The following is a 24,879-nucleotide window of genomic DNA, read 5'->3' as shown; positions in this document are numbered from 1 at the left end:
ACAAATGAGAAGGCGACTACTCACTTTACTTAGGCGGTAATTTTGGTGTCGCGCTCGGCAACTCATTGGATCATCTGTTGTCCGCGATGTGCGTTAGCATTGGAGAGGCTAACGACTAGCATGCCTAGACTCCTCAACCACTGGATTGTATACTCCCTTTGCTATCCATTAGCACGGATATGCTGGCGTTAGCATTGGAGAGGCTAACGACTAGCATGCCTAGACTCCTCAACCACTAGATTGGACACATCCTAAGCGATTGTGCAGCACATACTAATAAAATACTAAAACACCGACCACAAGCCCCTTCAACAGAAGGCATGTGTGACTACCTGGTAAAAGAAAACAAATAAATAAAATTTTAAAAAGTGTCTTCCTTTAACTTTAGTGTTTATTGTACTTAAGCAGAAAAGCCAGAGCTAAGTGTTTTTTTTTTTCAGTTTCAAGCAGGGTAGTTGAATAATATTTATTTGCAGTCAACTCTACATTTTATTTAAGACTTCAATAATAATAAGAGTGATGTCCACATATTTAGTTAACATACACTGGCAGGTTTATTTGCTGATTTTCTCCTTTCCCTTTGGGGATCAATAAAGTACCTCCATTAAACATACATCCCTTCTCCTAAACACAGTTGCTGTTAGTGAGTGTTAAGGATGTGAATATTTGTGCCAACTGATCACATGAGAGAAAAATGTAATATGGAGCAAGACTCGTTATACACTTTGTAAGCAGGACAAAGAGTACAGATAAGCTGCATTTTAACTGTCACCAGGTGTGGCTGTACAACGCAGTGACTCTGTTCAAAAAATTCTCAGCCCCCAACAGCTGCAGTTTGTAGACGTTTACCTAAATTACGGTACTGGAGTAATAATAAGAAACCTTTATTAGTCCCTCAGTGGGGTAATTACTTTGTTGTACTGGTGCAGCAGGCAGAAGCACACAGGTGATTTTAAGAAAGACCACACACACATAATATGTGCAGTATCTGGTCTGACAGGGTGAGTATGTACAGTAGATAAATATGTACATAAACATGTATATAAATTTGTAAACAGTTTCCATGTGTTCATTGTAAAGGCACAGCTCAATAAAGACCGGCCACTGCAGGTAACAGCTTCCATCCGGTCAAAACCACCAACTATTAAAGTATTATAACACTGCATTTAATTTCAAAGTATATTAATCTAAAAATTAATAATTTGTTACTACCCCTATAACACCTAACATTCAGATTATTTTAGAAATTTACCCATTCAACAATATGCAGTCTTCAATAAAAAGGCATAAGAACAGCATTATACATGAAGTGCCACAACTATACGCATGACTGAAAGACACCAAAGACGATCTGTAAAAAGAATTTTATTTAAGGAATAGATTAACTCCGCTCTGCATTAGTAACAAAAAAAAGTGCTTAAGTATTGGGCAGGAGATACTTTCTCTACTGGAGCCAAATAGTTAACTTACAGCAAGCTATGCATCTTCACAATTTGTGATATAAATTATGTAAATTGTGGAGAGATACAGCTGGAGCTGTGCACATTTACTTCTGGTTAGCTTTACAGCTCATCTTTGTCCTCAGCATCACATAGAGAAAGCAAGGAGTGAGGCTGGGCTTCAGACCAAATAAAGGAAAAAGTTACATCTTCTCCAGTTAGACACAGAACCAGTGCAAAGACAGGCTCACATAAATAGGATTATCTAAAACTCAGCCAGTCTTAGTGCTTCCATGTATATGTCTGCCCCAAAAGAAGAGCTGACTGCCAAGGGGTTTATACTGTCCATTAATATTCTGTTGACATAATGTGATTGTGGGACTTGGTGTTCTGGTACAGCAGTGGGATCAGAGGCAGGTAAAGGTCGCTCCGACTCAGTCCCCCATTCACCAAGGCTCACCTGTGTGGAACAACAGTACATGTATCATCTACAGAATCACAACAAAAGAGCACATTTAACATGTCAAGGCATCACTAGCTAAAACCTATAGAAATAACAAGTTGATCATACTGGTTGAGATGGTTCCACTTCACTTGTCAACTGCCCAGAGATCCACAGCTGGTCAGGAGAGGAAATGGTGTCTGTCCCAAGTGCTCCTGAAGACATTTAGGTGGGCTTTGATTCTGGACATCATTACATAGTGCAGGCACAACAGGTGCATGTTGTTGTCAGGATCCAGGGCACTTGTAGTTTCTAGGTACTGAAAGACTGCATGATAGTTGCATGCTACTGACTGCAACAGATCACGCCAAAGCCTTTCTATCCCCTGATTATGAACACTCCAGCCTGTGATGAAACATCTGCTCTCTGAAAATAAAATAAATGTTATTTAAAAACAAAACACAAACACACAGCCTCTTATATATCATCTCAATTTTATTACTTGACAAGATTTTCATGATCTGGGATAATCCTGAAAATAGCTAGAAAAAAAAAAGTTTAATTTATCTGGATGATAATCGGGGTTTGATGCTCCATCTGTATCAGCCTGTAATGGCTGACATATAATGGCTGATAAATGATTGTGAAGCTCTCTTGGATTTATATAGGACTTCATGGACATGCAATGATTACATCAGGTTTAATTTCAGTGGTAAACCTAAAAACATAAACTTTTTTAAAATATTAAATATTGTTGAACCTGACAGCTGTTTTGACTTACAAAACTATTTTTATCAAACTAAAAACTAAAACAACCTACTAAGATTTTCTCTCTTGCCCTTTAGGAATGCATCTTGGGTGTTTTACTTGTATATCTTAAAACAGGCAAAGCGCTGCAAATGGGCTCTCATAAAGTTTTAAAATCAAGAAAGTTATGGCAACATTGCTGAAATATCTTCAGCTATCACACTGTTTGTTATTCCAAGATAAGGGATGCAAATAATCTACCAAATGCAGCTTTGCAGACTTCCCAACTTAATTATGTATTTATCATAACTTTGTTTATTACTAAGTCAAGAATTCAATGAGTGAAGTTCTGTGGGGAACAGTGAGTGTAATATAGATACCTGGTCCACGGAGCGGATGTTCAAGCATAAATGTGGCCACTGTGACATTTTCACCACCCTTGTCACTGCGGACACAGTGTGGCAAACCAAACTGCTGGACAGCTCCCATAAAGGCCTGGTGAACTGTTGAAGCCTTGTTGTTGTTAGAAGCATGGAGGTATATTATCTTTCTGCTGTAACCATCTATACACCCATGAATAACAATTCTCCACCTGGAAAAAAAACCCTAAAACAAGTAGAACCAATACTAATAAATAAGAACGCTATCACTTAGGGATGGATAATTTAAAATACACTACCACTCAAACATTTGTGATCACTTTTCCATTGGATTTAATGGAAAAGTCATCCCAAACTTTTGAGCGGTAGTGTAGGTCAAACGTTTTAAAACGTTAATTACCGAATAAGTTTGTGATACCCATCCATGTGCCACAATGACAGTGGGGCAGGGACAGAATATGACCGCTGTTGAATAGGGTTCAAGCACAGACCACGAAGGAGATTCCCGAAGGGGTCAACAGCTTGCATGTTCTCTCGCAGCCTGGACTCAGAGACTCTTAAGATAAAAACACAAAACACCACAATTATTCAGAATGTAACACAGATGTATTTGTTACTAGAAAAATACAGCATTTTCTTAAAAAGAGGAAGGCAGTCACAAATGACATTTTAACATATTTAGCACAGTTTTACAATAAATGCCACTAGTCCACAAAATATTAAATTCTTAGCTGGCTTTCTTACTTGACTTTAAAAAAATCCCTTAAAATGCCCATCCATACACTGCAGTCACCATATTTTACAATGTTTGCATCAGTTGAATCCAAGAATCTCAGCTTTCCAAATGTATGCCAAATATTCAACAAGCCAAACCACTTACAGTTTATGCTTACGAACAGAGGTAATTTATGGGTGGTGGGGTTGACAGCACATCACAGGACTTACCACTCACTCCCAGAGAGGATTTTGGAAACACACATTAGCCTAACATGACATGCATGTTTTTTCTTTCTTTTTTTTTTTTTTTTTTTTTATGTTGTAGGAAGCAAGCATACCAGAACTCATACACAGGAAGAACATGCCAACTCCACACAGAAAGACTCTAGCCAAAGTTTAAACCAGGAACCTTATAGCTGTAAAGTGATAGCACTAACATCCACACCACTGTACAGACCATACTGGAACCAAATAAATAAAAATGTGTAACGTCAAGAAATTTAAATTTAATTACGTTGCTCAGTTCACACATCTAACCTTACCTGATACCTATGCTTCTCAGGAACCCATTCACCATTCTGTATCCAGAGTTTGTATTTGTATCCAGATATGCAGTAATAATATCTTGCAGGTCTGCACTTGTGATGTCGCTGAAAGCTTGTTGCACTGATAGGCTGTGTTCTGCAAGTCTTCTCTTTATTGTCCTTACACTGACACACAACAGACGTGCAATGTCTGGAATTGTGGAATGTTCGATGTCAAGCACTGCAAAGCCTTAATTACATGCTTGATAAATCAGACATCTGTGAATACCTTCCATTTAATTGACAGTCACATACAAAGCTGATCTATTGCATTCTCAATTACATTAATTGATTAACTTTGCTTAAGAACAAATTGGCTTAAAAGGGAAAAAATGGGTTATTGACGCTTTTACATCATCGCTGCATTAGCTTTCATTTTGCAGAATTAATTTACACTACACAAACACAACAGAAGAAAAGGTTAGTGGGCAAATGGGGAAGAAAAACAAACAGCAGCAGTTCATAAACCACTAACATGTCTAGTTCATATGCTGAAGTATTTCGCGCAAACCAGCCAAACACAAGACGAATAGACCGTAGACCTTGAAATCGATTGTAAATCAAGCAAATACTGTGGCAAAGGAAATTTGTGCAAGTTACATTTAATTATTTTCATAGAATAATTGCCTAAGTCATATTTGAAGGTTTTATAGGCAGTGCTGCACCGTCGATCAGCGGATCAGGAGAGTATAAACAAATCTCGTAATTTAGCCTAAATATGACTTTGGCAAATATATGCTATGAGGTCAACAATATTTGTGGTTATTCTTAAATAACTTCCTAAACTACTGATACAGCACGCATTTTCACATTCTATTTTAAAAAACAAACAAACAAACAAAAAAAAAAAAAAACACATAGCAATAAATAATTAAATAAAAATTGGCCAATGTAGCTAACATGTGAAGTTACCATCATAGCACTTGGTGTGAATTATGAAAAAAGCAACATCTTGCAAAGTCAAGCCTCCACGAAACAACAGAAATACAATGCTAGTTTGCAAATACACCGTGCTGTAAAATACATGTTTAACACAATTTTTACACACATAATTTTAACAATTATTTGAGGGGAAAAAGTTAGAAAAAAGAAAACATCCTATAGCTAATGCTAAAATAGAAACAGAGCGCTGGATGTCAGCTGATGTTGATTTATTGTATCACACGTGACCACTTAACCGCGTCTTTCTGGCATCGATTCAGCAAGTAGAGGACCCCTGCATTCGGTGCACCAAGTTGGTCCGAATGTAGTAAGAGGAGCGGATCATTTCTCCCCCCTTTGAGATTTTCTCATTCATTAGTTGGAGCATAGCCAAAACTTATTCTGCATTTATTCTTCTGCTTCTGTTAAAGCAGATGTGTTGACATCTTAAAGTTCCTCTTTTAAATTTGTGTAATGACTCACAGTCTTGCCTGTTCTGCAGGAGTGAGTACCGAACCAGGAGTGAGTATAAGCAAAAGAGTGACACCAGGTTAAACCTGGTAGCAGTCTTTGTTATAACACGCCAGACTAAATCTGGGGCAGTGTTGGTAATACACGCCAAGTGGTTCCTGGGAGCAGTGCTATATACGTCAAGTTTTTTCTTGGGAGCAGTCACTTAGTGCGCCAGACTAATTCTGGGAGCAGCACTATAGAACACGCCAGAAATTTTCTGGGAGCAGTGAAAATACGCACGCCAGAAAACCCTTGGGAGCAGTGTTAAAGGTAAAGTGTCTGAAAGAAGGCACAGGGACAGAGCCTAGGCAGAAGTGTGAGTGAGTGAGTGAGTGACTGTGAGAGTGAGTGCTCGAAGTAGATTTGACTGAAGCATCGCACTGGTGGAAACCTGACAGTGTTAACATAAGCCAGTGGCCTGGTGAAGTAGATCAATTTACCTCTCGAGATTAACATCATAGTTTCATAACACAACGCAGACCCAATATGGGAAACAGTGAGTCTTCAGTCGCGTTAGAGGGCGATGTGAAGTACATGAATCAGAGGAATCCAGATAACGTTAAGTTTCTGGAAAAATGGGTCCCCAAATATGGGGATGAAGATGGTTAGAGGAGTCAAAGATTTGCATGGATAATATTAGACCAGGACTACTCAGTTCAGTCCTACGAGGGCCGCAATCCAGCAGGTTTTCCATGTATCCCTGCACCAACACACCTGAATCAAATTAGGTGGCTCTAACAGCCAATCAGGTTCTACCAGGTTTGGTAGCAAAGAGAAGAGGGTCAGCACTGGTAAACACCTGGAGACTCGGGCTCTTAAAATCACCGACCAAGTTCGTAACCTTGGAGTGTTGATAGACTCAGACCTGACTTTCAGCAGCCACATCAAAGCTTCACTAAGAAGCTTTTTACCAGCTCAGAAACATCAACAAAATTAAAAGTTTAGTCTCCCAGAAAGACCAAGAGAAACTCATCCATGCATTCATCTCCAGCAGGCTGGATTACAGGACTTCCTAAAAAGAGCATTAAACATCTGCAGCTCATCCAGAACACTGCTGCTAGAGTTTTAACCAGGACGAAGGGATCTGAACACATCACACCAGTTTTAAAATCTTTATACTGGCTTCCAGTCAGTCACAGAATAGATTTTAAAACCCTTCTGATCGTTTACAAATCCCAGAATGGTTTAGGCTCAGAATACATCTGTGACATGTTCAGAGAATATAAACCTAGCAGAGCTCTTAGATCCAAAGACTCTGGTCAACTAGTCCAGGCCAGAGTCCAGACTAAACATGGAGAAGCAGCATTTAGCTGTTATGCTGCAAACAAGTGGAACAAACTGCCAGTGGAGATTAAACTTTCCCCAAATGTAGACATTTTTAAATCCAGGTTAAAAACATTTCTTTTCTCATGAAATCTGCACGGTAACTTTTTTTTTTTTTTAACTTATCTTTCTTTTAATCATTTTAATGTAATTTATTATTTTATTGTCTTTCCCCACACTGAAATTTTATTTCTTGCATTTTATCTGTTTTTTTTCCCTTTATTATTGCTTTCTGCACCCTGCTGAAATGTTTTATGTAAAGCACTTTGAATTGTCTTGTACATGAAATGTGCTATACAAATAAATTTGCCTTGCCTTGCCTTGCCCTACACAATAACTCATTAATTTGACTCAGGTGTGTTGGTGCAGGGATACATGGAAAACCTGCTGGATTGCGGCCCTCGTAGGACCGAATTGAGTAGCCCTGTATTAGACAGTCTAAAGAAAGAAAGAAGGACGAAGAAGCTGCTATGGCAGCTTTTGTAAAGCCTGGTGACAACGAGTCACATGTGCTGCAGAAGACGGAAACAACCAGTTCAGCCCCCACCAGGTCCCACGGGTGGCGCTGCCTCAGCCACCCTGGGAACTCCTTGAAGAGGTGGTCCATCACCTACTCTGACCCCGACCTCGTCCCCACTTGCATCTCTTACTGATCCACCACCATTTGACCCACATGTAAGTGTTCCACCCCTGGACACTTGAAGAAGCTGCTAAAGCAGTAGCAGGTGTGACCCCAACTCGTGAGAATCCTGTTGACTGGGTCCAAGACATAACTGATATAATTCACTCTTATAGACTGAATGCTCACGAGGCCGGGGAAGCTATGATGTCCTCCCTGGGGAAAGACTGGGGCAGAGTGAGAGGAGATTATACAGGCAGAGATGTAGCAGGAGCAGTTTGCCCCTATCCTGGAGATGGAACCTTAACAGGAACCTACAAAACTCAGCTAGACTCTCTTTTTGGCCGTGTGCATACTACCTTTAAGAAAATGGCCAACTACAGCCATCTTGCAGCAATAAAACAGAAGCCAAATGAGGATGTGGATGATTTCCGCATATGCTTTGAGAAAGAATTCAAAATACACAGTGGCATCCTATATGATACTGAAGAGAAGGGCCCATACCAGCAACAGCTTAAAACAGCTCTGTTAGATAGAATGACCCCTGCTGTGTCCTCATGGGTAAAGAAACATTTTGTTGAATGGGATACAGCCTCAGTTGACTGCGTGCTACAGTACGCCAGAGCATGCATAAAAGCTAAAAACAAAGTTGTGACTATTTATACTGACAGTCAATATGCTTTCTCCACCCTGTTTTATTTTGCCAAACAATGAGAACGAAGAGGCATGGTCACCTCTACAGGAAAACTTGTAATACATGCAGCTCTTTTAACCGATCTCTTACAAGCAATAATGCTACCAAAAACTTTAGCTGTGTGCAAATGTGCAGCCCACACATCAGGAACAGATGAAGTTTCGACAGGAAATGGGTTTGCAGACGAAACCGCAAAGCAAGCAGCAACAGGGCACTTTGGTATCAGTGACCTCTACTCTGGTCAGCAACAGCAGTAAGTATTCATAGATCACACAGTGCTGAGAGACATGCAGGAAGCAGCACCCAAAACGGAGAAGCAACTCTGGCTTACTAAAGGAGCAGTTAAAAATCAGACAACGGGACTTTGTGAACTTAGTGATAAACCAGTTCTCCCTCGTTCCTTATTTAAAGCTGCAGCAATTGTGACACACGGCAGTTGCCATGTGTCAACAGGAGGGATGAGTGACATTATAGAGAAACAGTTCACAGCCTTTGGATTAAAATCTTACTTAAAGAACTTTTGTAAGTCTTGTGTGATCTGCATTAAACATAACCCACAAGGAAACGTGAGGCCACAAAGAGGCAAGTTCCCTGAACCAAACTATCCTTTTCAGACCCTCCACATGGACTTTGTTGAACTAAACCAGAGTGGTACACACAAATACTGTCTGGTAATGATTGATGCTTATTCCAAATGGGTTGAAATAGTCCGAGCTAAACATGCTGATGCACTAAATGTGGCAAAAGCTATATGTAAACACATTATACCCAACCATGGTATCCCAGAAATAATGGGTTATACAATTACGATGTATTAGACATTTGGTCTAAGGTTAGTTATGTTTGCTTTATTGGTTATGAAGTTCCAAATTTTTCCAAAACCTGTAAAATCATTCAGAAGGATAGTGTTAAAAAAAATCCACTTTAAAAAGGGAGACAGAAAACACCAGAGTTTGAGTAGAATTGACAATTCTTTGTTAGACCAGAAGAATAAAAGTTAAATATCTCTTAAGAGGAGGTCAGATCTTAGCTTTAGCTGCTAAGCTCTAATACACAAAGTGCAGAGTCTTCAGGTTCAGCCAGAAGGACCCGCCTACCTCAGTTATCCTCCTCATTTTACACTGATACAATACATGTGGCTATGTGTGTGCATGTTGTGCGCGTTCATGTAAGTGTGTATTTTTGCAAGGTGCGTTGTTCCTCTTCTGACTTCTCTCCCAGGCTCCTTCCCACAGTCAGGCCTCCTCCTTGGTACAGAGAGTTCCGATGAGATCTGCAAAACAAGCTTGATCCTCCCTATTTCTGCATCATTCCTTATCACACTCTTAGCTATTACTCTCTGAATTATCTTCTCAGTAGCTTTCCACTGCTCTGCACCCAGAGCAGTTTCAACGTCCTTTGCATACTTTGACCAGCTATTTTCTCAATATGTGAATTTTGACTCAGTAACCCTGTGTGAGTCTGTGTCCTGCTTATGTGGATGTACTACCTGTAAGCTGTGAAGCAATGATGATGATTAAGCTGTCACTTCAGCTGCACTATAGTGATGGAGCTTTATTAATTAAAAGCAGAACCTAATAAACGTCACTAGAATATAAGGATAAAATGTAAATGAGTAAGTGAATAAGAATATTTATAAAAACATTTACAACAGTTACATGACTAATTTGTTTAAAGCACATTTTCTTTACTTACTTTATCTTTTCCCACAGGACCTCTTATTGTAAGATGACCAAGTTTAAGTTAGTGTTACTAGTAAAAAAAAACATCAACAAGAATGGTAGTACCCAAGTTCCCAAGCAGAGCAAAGCTCAAAGCCATGCTTCACTTCCTGCTTCATTCATCAGATGTTTCCAGCATTTTGGACCCAAAAAGCATACCGTAAACAGGAAATATAGTCAGAAAAGCTTTATTAAGAATAGGATGGGAACAAAATAATGAATCAATAATTGTCTGAGTCTGTGACCAGCGAGCAGCCAGGCGAGTGCTCGAGAACTGGTAGAGCTTCCAGGACTGCAGAGGAGGTGGACTCAAGGTGAGTGAGCCAGTAATACACAGAAACTCAGTAGGTGCAGACATGGCTCAGGATCTCAGAGGTATGACACAGTGTTACGGCCCCTGCTGTTTGCAGACAGCTGTGGCCGTTTGTGTTTGATTAGGGGCGGGACAGAGCGCTGCCCTGAGTGGCTAAGGCCAGCACATTTGTCCCCGCCCCTGTGTGACTGGCACCCCTCTGGACCAGTCAGGCTGCAGCCCGAAGGAAAGCTGAGGCTGAAAAGGCTGCAGCCTAGGCAGGTCTGGAGGGGGAGAAACCAGAATGGCTCCGGCCTCTCTCCCCCTCATGTTGTGCACCGGGTGTGTGTGTGTGTCGCGACCACCTCCTTTCCACAATAGGTGTTTAAGTGTTGAGTTAAGTTTACTTTGTGTTTGTGTTAGAGCTGGGCTAGGTTAGCGTTCTATTGTGTTGTGACGACGGTCACTTTAGTTATGGGCCTGTTGCTTTTGTTTGGGTTTTTAGTTTCACCACCGAGTGGCGGTTGTGTTTCGTTTGCACTCGGTGTGTGTTTGGTATAGGTTTTAGTTTGTTTCTTTCTGCAGGTCCGCTAACCCCAGCTCATCTTATTTTGTGTTACAGGATGTCCATCACTTCGCACGGGAATTGTAAATAAATGTGCTTTTATTTTGAAATAACTGTCCTCACCGTGTCTTTGTTACACCCTTCCCTACCTCTTAAGTTGGGTCGTAACAAGTGGGGGCTCGGGCACAGAGGTGGAAGACTGTCTGGTGTCTGGATTTACAGCAGACAAGATGTTCCAACAGGACACAAATATAACGTGGTTTAACAAGGTGAGCTTAATAATACAAGAAATTAAAATGAACAGCCAATAAAAAGGAATTTCAGGAATCCAGTCTTGAAGTAACAAATGCATAGAATGTTTTTCTGCATCACTCTGAGACAGGATCTTCCTAATTTTAACAATATTGAAATAAGGTGGTCCTAGAAACATGTTGTATATATGAGCCAAAGAACAAATACTGATTAAAAATAACTACAAGGTTCATGGATAAATATACAGGGAGATTAAAGATGGGTTATACTGAAATGTTTTCAGAGTCCAACAGAAAATAGAAACAGTCTGCTGGACGACCATTGTTTTTACTTTCCTCACTCAGTCAGCAACATCAGTTTTTCCAGGGATGTCTCTACTGTTTGTGCGCCAACAAAATATAACAGACTGATGTGATCAGAAGCTCACTGGAGTTCATCATTTCCTGTAAAAACAGAATTAAATGGATATGTTGAAAAACAGGTAAGATGCTTATTATAAACACTGTTAGACATGATGGACATATTTATCTCTGCTTTTCAGAAAAACAGTGGATCCGACAAACTAGTTATTTTGTGGTTTTGTGAATAAGATCAAACATGCACTGCTTTTCATTAATCTGGTGAAAGATTAACATAACCGAGTAACCTGCTGCTTTATGGTAATAATGGATCTGGTGTATATAATGCTTTCAATGTACTAAACGTGCTTTACATTAGAATAATTATTCATTCACTGGTGTAGCCACAGCTACCCTGGAGCAAACTGACAGGAACATGGCTGCCATTCATACATGCTTAACCAGTCTTACCAAGGACACAACAACAGAGTGACTGGGATGAAGTGGGATTTGAACCACCAACCTCCCAGTCATGGAACGACCTGCTCTACGGTCTCTACAGTCTACTGTGACCTGCATCTTAGTGTATGCGACACATAATTATGAATTACTATCTACTGAAATTATGCAGTCCCATCGAGGAGTCGGCATGCACAGTGATGGTTTGTAAACTAGCATATAATCTGGTTTACAGCAGAATCTGATCAGTTATATTACTGAATAATACATAATAAGAATAGTGACTTCCATGAAAACTGAGGTGCAGTAGTAAGCATGTTGTCATAGTACTTTGCTGATACACAGGATGCTTCTTAGACAAAGCTGAACACAATGAACAGCAGTGGTACACACTCCAAGTGGAAAAGAAACGTCCCGTTATTACTACAAAATGTAATAAAACTAAGACGTCAGACAGAATCATTCATCATACCAGCTCTTCATTAAGCTGAAAAATGGAGGAAGGTGATATTTTCAGCTGGTTTTAACAACAGCACGCTTGTAAGGCTGATATTAAATGTTATGGTGAAATGGAAGGTCAGGACACAGCTATCACACCTCGCTGGATGTTACATAAAAGGCAAATATCACATCTTATCTGAATAAAACTAACATTTATGTAAAAGCTGACCTGTGACTGACTGAATGATGTTGGTTCAACAGAGAAATAAAGTCATTAATATGACACATCTCATGTCTTACAGGTAAGAAAACGTAATCTCTAGTTTATGCTTTTAGTTAAAAACTATGATGAAGAACTCACTTCGTTGACTTGGATCTGAAGTTTTCTCTGATGAATCTGAGGCTACAAGCAGGAAACAAAATGAAACAGAATTTTAAACAAAGAAAACGGAGTGTTGAGAAAAAGTAGTTTGTTCAGGAAATAAGTAAATAAATGTTTCATTTAGCAGAAAGACTTACTGTTTGTAGGTCTGAACCCTGAAATATAGATGAGAGACTGATGATCATTCATGAAATTCACAAAAAGTAAAAGCAGAAAAGCAGCTTCTGTATAAACAAACATGTTCTGGTGTTGACCGTTATTGTTCCTTTTCCAGAAGAAGAGTCCGGTGATGCAGAGCAGCAGCAGCAGCAGTCCTACACAACCTCCGATGACTGCACCAGAAGGAAACTCTGATGGAGAAAATAACAAAACTAAATGTAGTGATATCCCCTCTATGACATGGACAAGATTATGTTTCATTTATGAACTTCACTGCACCAACTTACCCAAATTAGTCCTGATCCTGTTTTTGTCCAGGATGGTTGTGATGTTGTTTTCTAGACCAGAGAGCTGAAACACACAGTCGTACCTCCTCCAGTCTTCAGGTGGGATTGAGGAAACATCCAATTAACACTTAACTTGAAGGTCCAATCATGGTTGGGTAAGATCTCTCCATGTTCCACATTTTCATGGATCTCCTCTCCATCTTTCCTCCAGAACATCAGAGCTGTGTTAGGATAGAAACCTGTAGCGTGGCAGCTGACCGGAGAGGAGGGAGTCTTCTGGAGGAGAGACACTGACGGAAGCTCTGATTGAGAAAGGGACAACGACAAAGAGAAGGACAAAGAGACAGAAGAGCAAGAGATGGTGAAGGAGGACAGAAGATGAGAGGACAAACAGCAAATGTTTAAATGGGAAATCAAATTGATCTGAAATTTTAAAATATAAAGAAATGGAGTAAAAACCACTTCTGACATGTTTATTATGAAGAACTTCACTGTAGTACTGATACATAGAGCTGAGAAAAGCTAAAGAAACATCAAGAAATAACAGGAGGAGAAAATGTCAGAAAACAGGCTGTAAAATATTAGATGGTGGAGTTAAACCACATTTACTTTAATGGACCAACGGTTGTTAAATCAGAAGTTATTTAGTCTAAACTAAGTTCACATAGGAGAGAAAGAAAGAAACAGAATGTGTGGGCTGAGATTCCTGAGAAGGATTTAAATAGATAAACTTGCAGGACCAGAGAATGTAAATTATATCAGAGTTTACCAGAAAACACAAGACTGTCGACTAACTACAAAAGCTCTAATCATTTATGCTTTGATGTAAATAATAAACCCACAAAATATTTCTTTTAATGGTGAGAATATAACATTATCTACATACTGTAATTACACATTTTAGAATTCAGTCCCAATCTGATATTTCTTTCAGATAAAAAGACACGTCCTGATATTCATTTTATAATCTACAATTACAAAACAAAAGTAAATTATAACCCATCTATTACATAACAACACTGTAAAGAGCAGGGGGTCAAATACAGCCCAGGGGCCAAAATCAGATCACCAGAGGGTCCAGTTTGAAAGGAGGTCATTTTGGTAAAAATGAAAATGATAAACAAAACTTAAACTGTAATCTTTAAAAAAAAGAAGTGCATTATTTAATTTGTCTATATGCAGTAGCCTACCTACCATCAGATCCCAACATCAATAAAACGTTTGTAACGTTGCATTTATGTCTTATTACTTTTGCAATTATTTTACAAAAACTGTTTCCTTTAAGTAAATTATTGTCAAAGTGAGTAATGCCCATTGGATTGGAATCAGGTTAATTCGAAAGTTTTCAGTCTGATTTGAGACTGAGCTGACACAAACAACGATTCTAACGTCTAATCTCAAGTGGTCACTGTGGCCAGCTATGATTAACTATTTCTACAGTTGCTAATATTAAGTTGTTTTTTTTTTTGTTTTTTTTGCATGATATTCCTTCTCATCCAATTTGGAGAAGGTGGATGATACTGGAAGTGCAACTAACTTTTTTTTTACCTCTTGTTTCAGTGGGAAGCAAACAGTGACACAGCCAAGTGGACCTGGATTTCTAAATTGGATCTTTCAAATTACAAGGTGAGTTTTATCTAAGGGTTATGCTAATTCCCGACGAGGTGTATCAGAAATGAATGGATGACACAGATGCGTGAACCTTCCGATGCGCAGCAACTACGAGGAAGCAACCGTCCTCTCCTTCGTATCCGACGGTGCACGCCACCGCGTTGTCCATTCATTTCTAATTAATGACACCTCGAATGGCATTATCCCACTTATACCATGGTCACTTACGAAAGAAATAAACATTGAATCAATTATTAATACGTTAATTAAGTTTTTTTTAACCTTTAAAATCGTAAGTTTTAAGTGAGTGGACTATTTAATATATCTCGTTGTGACGCATTGCCTCTGAAACACAACTTGCAGCTCGGTCGGTCATCTGGTGTATTAGACCTGATCAGTGGAGAGAAAGGAGATACGGAAGCGTGGAGCTGTCACCCAAATAAAAAAAATCGGACCTTATCATGTTATAACGTGAAAAGTTTATTGTAAAAACGTGAAACTTATCACGTTATAACGTGATAAGTTTATTATAAGAACACAGCTTGTACTATGCAGATGTTGTTACGACCTATATTGGAGCAAAATACATTTTATGGAAAATATGCTCTTCAAACAGAAACATTTCAGTTCTTTTTAACAAAGATTAATTGTTCTACTCTAGTTTATTGTTGTACAGAAATGTGGGACAGTTATGAGAAACACGTAGGTCACCTGCCTACGCACAGTGACACAGTGCGTGCCTGTGCGTCTGAATTGCCACAGAGCAGACATCCCCAACTTGGGACCTCTTGAGCCAGTGTCCTGCAGGTTTTCAGTATGTCCATACTGCAGCACACCTGACTAAAATAATGGGTCGTTAAAAGGCTGGTGCAGACCTGGTTTATTATTTTACACAAGACCGTTATAAGCAACACGGTGCGTCACCTGCCTGCACGCAGTGAGACGGTGCGTGCATGTGTCTGAGTGGCAGTAGAGAGTGTGCGCGCTGCTTTCAGTTAATAATATGTTGTCTCCTGACAATAAAAATGAAAATTATATATGCACCGCTGGGACTGGGAGAAATAAGTTGTCGACACAAAGACGTGCTGTGTTACTTATAACGGTCTTGTGTACAATAATAAACCAGGTCTGCACCAGCCTCCTAACGACCCATTATTTGAGGCAGGTGCAGTACGGACATACTGAAAACCTGCAGGACACTGGCTCAAAAGGTCCCAAGTTGGGGATGCCTGCTCTGTGGCAATTCAGACACACAGGCACGCACCGTGTCACTGTGCGTAGGCAGGTGACCTACGTGTTTCTCATAACTGTCCCACATTTCTGTACAACAATAAACCAGAGTAGAACAATTAATCATTGTCAAAAAGAACTGAAATGTTTCTGCTTGATGAATATATTTTCCATTAAATGTATTTTGCTCCAATATAGGTTGTAACAACATCTGCATACAGTACAGGCTACGTTCTTATAATAAACTTATCACGTTATAACGTGATAAGGTCCGATTTTTTTTTTATTTGGGTGACAGCTCCACGCTTCCGTATACCTACCATCAGATCCCAACATCAATAAAACGTTTGTAACGTTGCATTTATGTCTTATTACTTTTGCAATTATTTTACAAAAACTGTTTCCTTTAAGTAAATTATTGTCAAAGTGAGTAATGCCCATTGGATTGGAATCAGGTTAATTCGAAAGTTTTCAGTCTGATTTGAGACTGAGCTGACACAAACAACGATTCTAACGTCTAATCTCAAGTGGTCACTGTGGCCAGCTATGATTAACTATTTCTACAGTTGCTAATATTAAGTTGGTTTTTTTTTTTTTTTTTTTTTGCATGATATTCCTTCTCATCCAATTTGGAGAAGGTGGATGATACTGGAAGTGCAACTAACTTTTTTTTTACCTCTTGTTTCAGTGGGAAGCAAACAGTGACACAGCCAAGTGGACCTGGATTTCTAAATTGGATCTTTCAAATTACAAGGTGAGTTTTATCTAAGGGTTATGCTAATTCCCGACGAGGTGTATCAGAAATGAATGGATGACACAGATGCGTGAACCTTCCGATGCGCAGCAACTACGAGGAAGCAACCGTCCTCTCCTTCGTATCCGACGGTGCACGCCACCGCGTTGTCCATTCATTTCTAATTAATGACACCTCGAATGGCATTATCCCACTTATACCATGGTCACTTACGAAAGAAATAAACATTGAATCAATTATTAATACGTTAATTAAGTTTTTTTTAACCTTTAAAATCGTAAGTTTTAAGTGAGTGGACTATTTAATATATCTCGTTGTGACGCATTGCCTCTGAAACACAACTTGCAGCTCGGTCGGTCATCTGGTGTATTAGACCTGATCAGTGGAGAGAAGGGAGATACGGAAGCGTGGAGCTGTCACCCAAATAAAAAAAATCGGACCTTATCATGTCATAACGTGAAAAGTTTATTGTAAAAACGTGAAACGTATCACGTTATAACGTGATAAGTTTATTATAAGAACATAGCCTGTACTGTATGCAGATGTTGTTACGACCTATATTGGAGCAAAATACATTTTATGGAAAATATGCTCTTCAAACAGAAACATTTCAGTTCTTTTTAACAATGATTAATTGTTCTACTCTAGCTTATTGTTGTACAGAAATGTGGGACAGTTATGAGAAACACGTAGGTCACCTGCCTACGCACAGTGACACAGTGCGTGCCTGTGCGTCTGAATTGCCACAGAGCAGACATCCCCAACTTGGGACCTCTTGAGCCAGTGTCCTGCAGGTTTTCAGTATGTCCATACTGCAGCACACCTGACTAAAATAATGGGTCGTTAGGAGGCTGGTGCAGACCTGGTTTATTATTGTACACAAGACCGTTATAAGCAACACGGTGACCACTGCCATGGAGGACCGAATCTGCTGAAATGAAAATTACAAAAATATAAAAATTACTCAAGAAACGAGATGATGTGCCAATAATTTATACAAATAATTTAAAAATGAGTTTTTTCATTAAGGTCCCTAATTAAACATGTTACAAATGTATGTTTCTTGTCATTTTTAACTGTTTTAAATTAACTTTATGTTAATATTCCTAATTATTTAATTTTCCATGTCATTTTTAGTTAAACTATTATTTTATTTTTACATTTTCCTATCCCCAAAGTTATTTATGACTGTATGAATGCAGACATGAAAATAAACGAGGAAATAATAATAATAATAATAATAATAATAATAATAATAATAATAATAATAATAATAATAATAATAATGATAAAAGATAAAAATAAATAGAATACTCAAAGGTTAATTTATATTTACAGTTTGGCTGTTGCTGGATTGTGTTTTAGTGTTATTTTTCCCAACATAGAATGTTAATGGACATTTGAACTGGTGGACATTTTTGTTGAGATTGTGTTTTCTTCCATCCCAAGGGCTGCCCGGTTTGATTTGTCATCATGTTTCCATGTCAGATCTGTGGACATCAATCTAACACTACAGCAGCTTATGCGAGACACATGAGAATTCACAGCAATATCCCTAACTTAGTTCTTCAGTGTTGCATCCAGGACTGCAATAGGAACTTCAAAAAATTAGCAGCTTTGAAATCACATCTTTACAGACATCACAAGGATGTGATGGAGCCAAGATCAAATCTGTGCCCTGCAGTGGACCTTGCATGCCATGTTGACTTGTGCAGTGCCAAATGTAATAAACTGACTCAGTTTTATTCCCATCTTAAAGTGCACATTAAAGAGGGACGAACAGTGGCATGTCCCTTTAAGCAATGTGATAAATCATTTGCAGTAATATCTACATTTACCTCTCACCTATCCAGAAAACAAAAAAATTCAACAGAGGAAAACCTAACTGCATCCATTGTTGCCACAGCACTTGTGACAGAGGTTGGAAGCTCTCATAGTGATCTGATATCAGATGAACATACTGATGTAGTTGGAAATAGTGAGCATTTGGAGGTAAGCCCAGAAAATGTTGATGAGACCTTATTTTTGAAGAATCTTGCTCTGTTTTATTTGAAATTACAAGCAAAGTTGCTACTTCCATCCTCCACCATTCAGACCATCATTGAAGATATGCAGTCAATTTATGATGTCAACCAGTTGCACTTATTTTTTAAACTAAAGGAGAAGTTGGTTACTCTTGGGGTTCCAGAGGCTTCTATTAGTGATCTTATTGACGATCTGAAAGAAGACGATCTCTTCCAAGCATGCAATAGCCACACATTAAAAACAGAGCAGCGCAGGAAAACCATGTTCAAGAACAGTTTTAATTATGTTGAACCTATGCCCATTTGTCTAGGACAGAATGAAGCTGGAAAGGAGTGTTTTTCTCAGTATGTCCCTATAAAACATACAATTGAGGCCCTTTTTCATTGTGAGTCTGTGAGGAAACAGTACAGTGAAGTACACAACCGTATCCAGTTGAAGGATATTTTTGTAGATGTGTGGGACGGTGAAAACATCACAGAAAACTTGGCCCAAATAGATGGGTCCTCTTTAGGCATCATACTTTATCAAGATTCGTTTGAAGTTGTAAACCCACTGGGGTCAGGAAAGAAAAAACACAAAATACTGGCTATGTATCTCACACTTGCTGACCTATTGCCACACAACCGGTCCAGTATTGACCAGATGCAACTTGTTCTTCTTTGTAGAGAACAAGATTTCAAGTATTTTGGGCAGGATTTGGTCATGGGGTGCTTGGTGAAAGAGCTAAAAGACCTTGAGACCAGTGGCATAGTGTTACCTGATGGACAGGTATGCAAAGGAATTGTGCAAGCCATTGCTGGAGACAACCTTGGCTCACACAACATTGGAGGTTTTGTTGAAAATTTCAGTGGCAGTAAGTCCTTCTGTCGATACTGTGAAATTGACAGAGATGCCTTTCAGGCGGATCCTCTTTCCAGAGCCAACACTCGCACACCAGAGTCATACAAAGAGCATGTTAAGAACCTGGAGGAACATTCAGTTCATAGTGGAGGCATCAAATTTGACTCTCTATTCAACAGCCTGTCTTTCTTTCATGTATGCCAGCCTGGGTTGCCTCCTTGTCTTGGGCATGATTTGTTTGAAGGCGTCGTTGCCATTGATCTTTCTTTGTTTATCAACCATCTTGTCACTGTTGACAAACAGTTTACTTATATAGAAATGAATCGACGAATCAATCAGTTCCGGTATCTTGGTAACGATGCAAATAACAAACCTTGTGAGGTAAACCCAGGAAGTGACAGACTAGCTGGCCATGCTGTGCAGAACTGGTCTTTACTGAGACTGTTACCATTGTTGATTGGAGAGAAGATTACATCTCCTTCTGAAAATGAGATATGGCAACTGGTTTTACAACTAAGGGAAATTGTGGCATTGATTTGTGCACCAGCCATTTCCACTGGCCAGATAGGGTATTTAAGAGTCCTTATTGATGAATACTTGCATTTCAGAAAACAAGCCTTTCCCCATCATAGGCTTAAACCTAAGCATCATTACATGAGCCATTATCCAGAGCTCATCATTAAGTTTGGGCCACTCATTCGTTTGTGGACTTTGAGATTTGAAAGTAAGCACACATACTTCAAACAGTGCGCGAGAAAACTGCATAACTTTAAAAATGTGTGCTCAAGCCTTGCAGAGAGACATCAGCTTCTGCAAGCATATCTTAGTGCTGGCAATTTCTTCCCACCAGAAATTGTAGTAGAAAAGGCAAATGAGTTTTTTCCGAGTGACTATAATGATGGCATCAGGGACTCAATTGCAAATTATGACTTTCGACCCCCAAATACATTGGTTGCCCATGAAGCAACTGTAAAAGGTACAAAATACAGGAAAAAACATGTTGGTTGTTATCAGTAAAGATGAGGATGGACTCGAGGTTGGTAAGATTATTATGATACTCATCCACAATAATTCAGTGTATTTCATCACTGAAAAGTACAAGGCTTTGTATCTGCATGGTGTAGGTGTTCACTGCATCACACCAATCAAAAGCGGTTATCACTGTGTTAATCAGGAAAACCTACTTGATTATTACCCTCTACCTGAGTATGCAATCGGTGACATGGTACTAATAGTTCTTCACCATTCTTTTCCCTCCTTGTAGTGCAATGAGCATTTTGACTGATGACCTGAAGGGCATCATCTTCAGAGCTTTGCCAACAATTGAGAAAGGCACTCAACAGGCACTGATTGACAAGCTATTAGGCTCTGGACTGGAATCTACACAAGACCTGAAATATGTAACTCAAGAAGATATTAGTGACCTATTGCCTGCCATTCAACAACGAAAGCTCTTGGAAGCATTTAAAAATGGTAATGTTGAAGTAAATTTTAATTATATAGTTATATAGTTTACATCTTTTCCATTTTTACTGATGTAATTAATTGTGTAAAATGTACATTATGCTTAATTTTCCATGTGAGCTGTAAGTTACAAATAATACCAACCCTTTAATGTTTTATTTACAAGACAGATTTTGATCATTAATGCCAGTGTTGTTTATCCTTTGCTTTTTCTATTGTAGAGACAGAGGTGATCACTTTAGACCTACAAATGTTCCCTTCTCCAGCCCCAGCAGTCACAAGTCCTTTAGCACATTCTTGCTCGAGTCCAATAAGTGTAGTCTCACTCTCAAACACAGACTCTAACAGCTCAGAAGATTGTGGGCCATCCATCCTTATCAGAAAATCGTGGCCAGAAACATTCCAGGTGCCATGGAACCTCATGCCTGTGGAAATTCGTTCAGCAGTAGCTGATGGCAAGAGACCTTCACCTGCAGCACGACGACAGATGGTCAGAGTTTTGGCAGATGAGATGAGGAGACATGAGCAAAACCCAACACGCTCACAATGTGTCACTGTCTGCCGAAAAATCACCCGCCAGTACCCTCAGAGTTTTGCTGATCTACGTGACAATGGTCAACTACTGGGAGATGGCTATACCTCACTCTTAATTCAAATAAAAAACCGAATTGAGAATCTGAACCGCAACAGCAGCTTTCGCCAACACCGTTCATCTGGTGATGGACTAAAAAGAGGACCTACTGATACATATGGCTGCACCCGATTCCAGCCTGACCTCCCACCAGAGGAGACAGATGAAACAGTAGAACAGAAACGTCAACGGATGGAGGAGATATACCGCCGAGACGGCACGAATGGGGCTGAAAGAGCAGAAGTAAAGCAATTCATGGAAACAACCTTCTGCCTGCAGCGTCGCCAAATAAATGCATTACCAGCACCAGCCATTACAGATTTAAGAGAGCAATGGCCATACTTCTTCACTCAGAAAGGTCCTTATGCACATTTTGAGCTTCTCACTGATATCAAAGTGTTACGTGCACTTGAACTTGCAATGGAGGAGTGTGGAAGCACCATTGTAGAGTTCTTTAAAAACAAACCCACCAATGCAGATGTCCGTGCAGTCCTTTCACTGGGTCCAAACCTAGAACTGTCCTTCGGCATCATCCAACTTCTAATGGCTCACTTCTCTGAGACACTGGAAGGGTTGATCCTTCTTGCAAATGTAAGTTGCTTTTTCTCTTTATTTTCTATCATGCTATGGTTGTTCTGACAAGCAAAATAGATGTCTCTATTTAATCCATGAAATACAGGGAACTCTTTTATAACTGTGTCCTAGGCATGTGACACGGCAGCTGATGTTGAAAGGACCCTCACACTACCTGCAACTCCTCGACTGATACTCTGTGGTATGTTTAGAAATATGAAAATATTTTTTTATGATTACATAATCCATAGGTTTTCTGGATATCAGCAAAAGTGTTAATTTCTTCACAAAATTGAACAATACTGGGAATAAGGGCACTAAGTTAGATACTTTAAAGGTTGCTACATAATTTCATAACACACAGTATATGCACCTTTTGAATTAAAGTCCATCAAGACTAGTCCATGATCAACATATTAAAATTAATTTCTTTTGTTAAAAGAATAGCACTTATTTGTGAATGTATGAAAAGTTTTCCATTTCTTTTGCATTCATTTGCAATGTAGCCATGGCAAATTAATACATTTTTATGTCAGTGCTGACACAGGGGTTTCTTTGTAAAGTTTCAGGTGAAACACCAGGAAGCTGTATTCACCGCTGGATGATCAGCCTTGAAGAGCACATAATTTGTGAGGGCATACAGCCAACTTTTCTGACTGGGCTTGCTGCTGTTTTTTCTACTTACTACGCCTTCAATCTTCAGTACCATGACGATGCTGCATGCACACTGGAATTCATTCAAAGGTTAGATGCCATGATCCTTACATCCTTCAGCTACTATTGTGTGATGTGAGCATTTTGAGGACCTTGTGTTGCTCACATTTAATCTCACAGATGCAGATGCCCAAAACATCTGAATCCTGGAGCTTGTTAAAACAGCTTTCCTGCCACTAATTAGGGCAGTGAAAACTACCACTTTTCATGAATCATTTTTGTATATGGATTACAGGTGACAATGTGTAACTCCTAAAAAGATGCTAAAATGTAACATTACCTACACCTCGTGTAGTACAGGGCAGTGTTCTTGATACAAGAATAGACTTTGTTGTATTTATATTACCGAGTAAACTTTAATTAGAAAACACCAATTCTTATTTTTCAGGTGGTTCATCGGGATCAATCCCGAGAGAGGCACCAAGGCTGGACGTGGAAAAGTTCAGTCAAAGAAGACAGGAAAGATCGCCCAGAAGAAGGTGACATCAGTCAACCCTCGTGTCTCCAGTCTACTCAAGAAACTTATGGACTTTGCGTGGGACTTCATATAATACAGTCAAGCCAGTAATTCACACACACACTATTTTTTTCACTTTGTCATTCTTGGTCAGATAGTCACTGACTTAGTTGTTCAGATGTTCACTCAGCCACTTTCAGTTATGTACCTACTCACTCAGTCACTCTGTTCATGTCCAGAGTTCAGTTTTTAGACAGACTACAGGACTTGTTAAAACACGGTATTGATAATTTATATTATTTATGTGTCTGAAATTGAAGTTTATTTACATGGACAAGCTTTGTGCTTTGTTATTGTCTACCTTCTAATATTATACAAATGTTTTGCAATTTCATTCATTTAAGTCATACTAATTTTGATTATATTTTTTGTATTTATTTGTGTCAAGTGTTCACGCTACTGCACTTCTTGAAGCTTACTTTTTAAATAGCTGAAATTTTAGTTTTTTTCATAAACGTGTGTCAGGCTTTTATTTGTTTTTCAAGAAAGCTTTTTAAATGCTATTCAAAAGTTTAATAAAGAGTGACATGTTTTGAAAAGACATTTTGAAGCTGTATTGTTTGTCTTAAAATTTCAACTCACCATTTCAAAAGTTATATTTTTACACTGTTTTAAAATATGGTATTTTTATAGCAAGACTGCTAAGCAATAACTTAACATATCACAAGATTTAGAAAAGAAACATAAAAAAAACATCATTGTAGTTCTTTTTGCTAGCAATCCTTTACTCAATAGCTTGTACAGCAGAATATGTTGTATTTGTACAGCAGTGTACAGTAATATTCTGCAAATATACCTCTTGTGAAAAAATGTAAATAAGCATTAATTAACTGCTACATGTTTTGGCAGTATTTTGCTGTAAAGATAGAAAATAGCAGCTTTATGCTGTATTTACATAAACAGTAGCAAACTGTAAATTTCAGCAACAGCAAGACACTGTTGATTTTATAGTAACTTGCTGGCAACCGTGCTGCCAGGTCTTTACTGTTTTTTTGACGGAGCAATATTTAACAGTGTACCAAATCATCACAGCGTAATATGCATTGGTTGCAAATGTTATGTATTTTGTCTATGCTAACAAGAAAACCAAAGAGGCACTTACCTTTTAATTCACAAGGTGAAGATGGATGAAAAACAAGATGAAAAATCACAACTTGAACACATGTGGGCTCAAAGCAGTTTTCAGTTCCCACAATGCAATACGAAAAATACTGTAAAGTACTGTCTTTTTTCCCTCTTAGCATT

The 24,879-nt window shown here is 38.9% G+C and overlaps 1 protein-coding gene and 2 long non-coding RNA genes across 3 annotated transcripts; 2 read left to right on the top strand and 1 right to left on the bottom strand.

The window, feature by feature from the left end:
* Window positions 1–5,740: 5,740 nt before the first annotated feature.
* LOC121656645 lies at window positions 5,741–8,082 on the top strand. Its single transcript, XR_006013432.1, has 2 exons — window positions 5,741–5,770; window positions 7,617–8,082. It is a non-coding gene; the product is annotated as an uncharacterized LOC121656645 (long non-coding RNA).
* Window positions 8,083–11,152: 3,070 nt separating this feature from the next.
* LOC121656644 lies at window positions 11,153–13,206 on the bottom strand. The gene is made up of 4 exons (XR_006013431.1): window positions 13,084–13,206; window positions 12,967–12,984; window positions 12,809–12,850; window positions 11,153–11,652 (listed from the first exon to the last, which is right to left on the bottom strand). It is a non-coding gene; the product is annotated as an uncharacterized LOC121656644 (long non-coding RNA).
* A 547-nt stretch (window positions 13,207–13,753) lies between these two features.
* On the top strand, window positions 13,754–24,175 carry LOC121656450. The gene is made up of 8 exons (XM_042011441.1): window positions 13,754–13,771; window positions 14,786–14,901; window positions 16,805–16,870; window positions 21,000–21,208; window positions 21,421–22,421; window positions 22,536–22,605; window positions 22,967–23,147; window positions 23,506–24,175. The coding sequence occupies exons 1-8, from the start codon at window positions 13,754–13,756 to the stop codon at window positions 23,666–23,668; spliced, it is 1,824 nt and encodes a 607-aa protein (XP_041867375.1). The 3' UTR covers window positions 23,669–24,175.
* The last annotated feature ends 704 nt before the right edge of the window (window positions 24,176–24,879 follow it).

This window comes from Melanotaenia boesemani, chromosome 17 (genome assembly GCF_017639745.1).
Source record: "Melanotaenia boesemani isolate fMelBoe1 chromosome 17, fMelBoe1.pri, whole genome shotgun sequence".
Classification (NCBI taxonomy): Eukaryota; Metazoa; Chordata; class Actinopteri; order Atheriniformes; family Melanotaeniidae; genus Melanotaenia; species Melanotaenia boesemani.
The sequence above is the reverse complement of the archived record's forward strand: the minus strand, read 5'-3'. Positions and strand labels throughout refer to the sequence as shown.

Excerpts from the sequence above, each read along its gene's own strand:
- LOC121656450 (XM_042011441.1), top strand. Across the intron at positions 16,871-20,999 it reads TGGATCTTTCAAATTACAAG|TGCAATGAGCATTTTGACTG; the intron begins GTGAGTTTTATC and ends CCCTCCTTGTAG. Across the intron at positions 21,209-21,420 it reads CTTGGAAGCATTTAAAAATG|AGACAGAGGTGATCACTTTA; the intron begins GTAATGTTGAAG and ends TTTCTATTGTAG.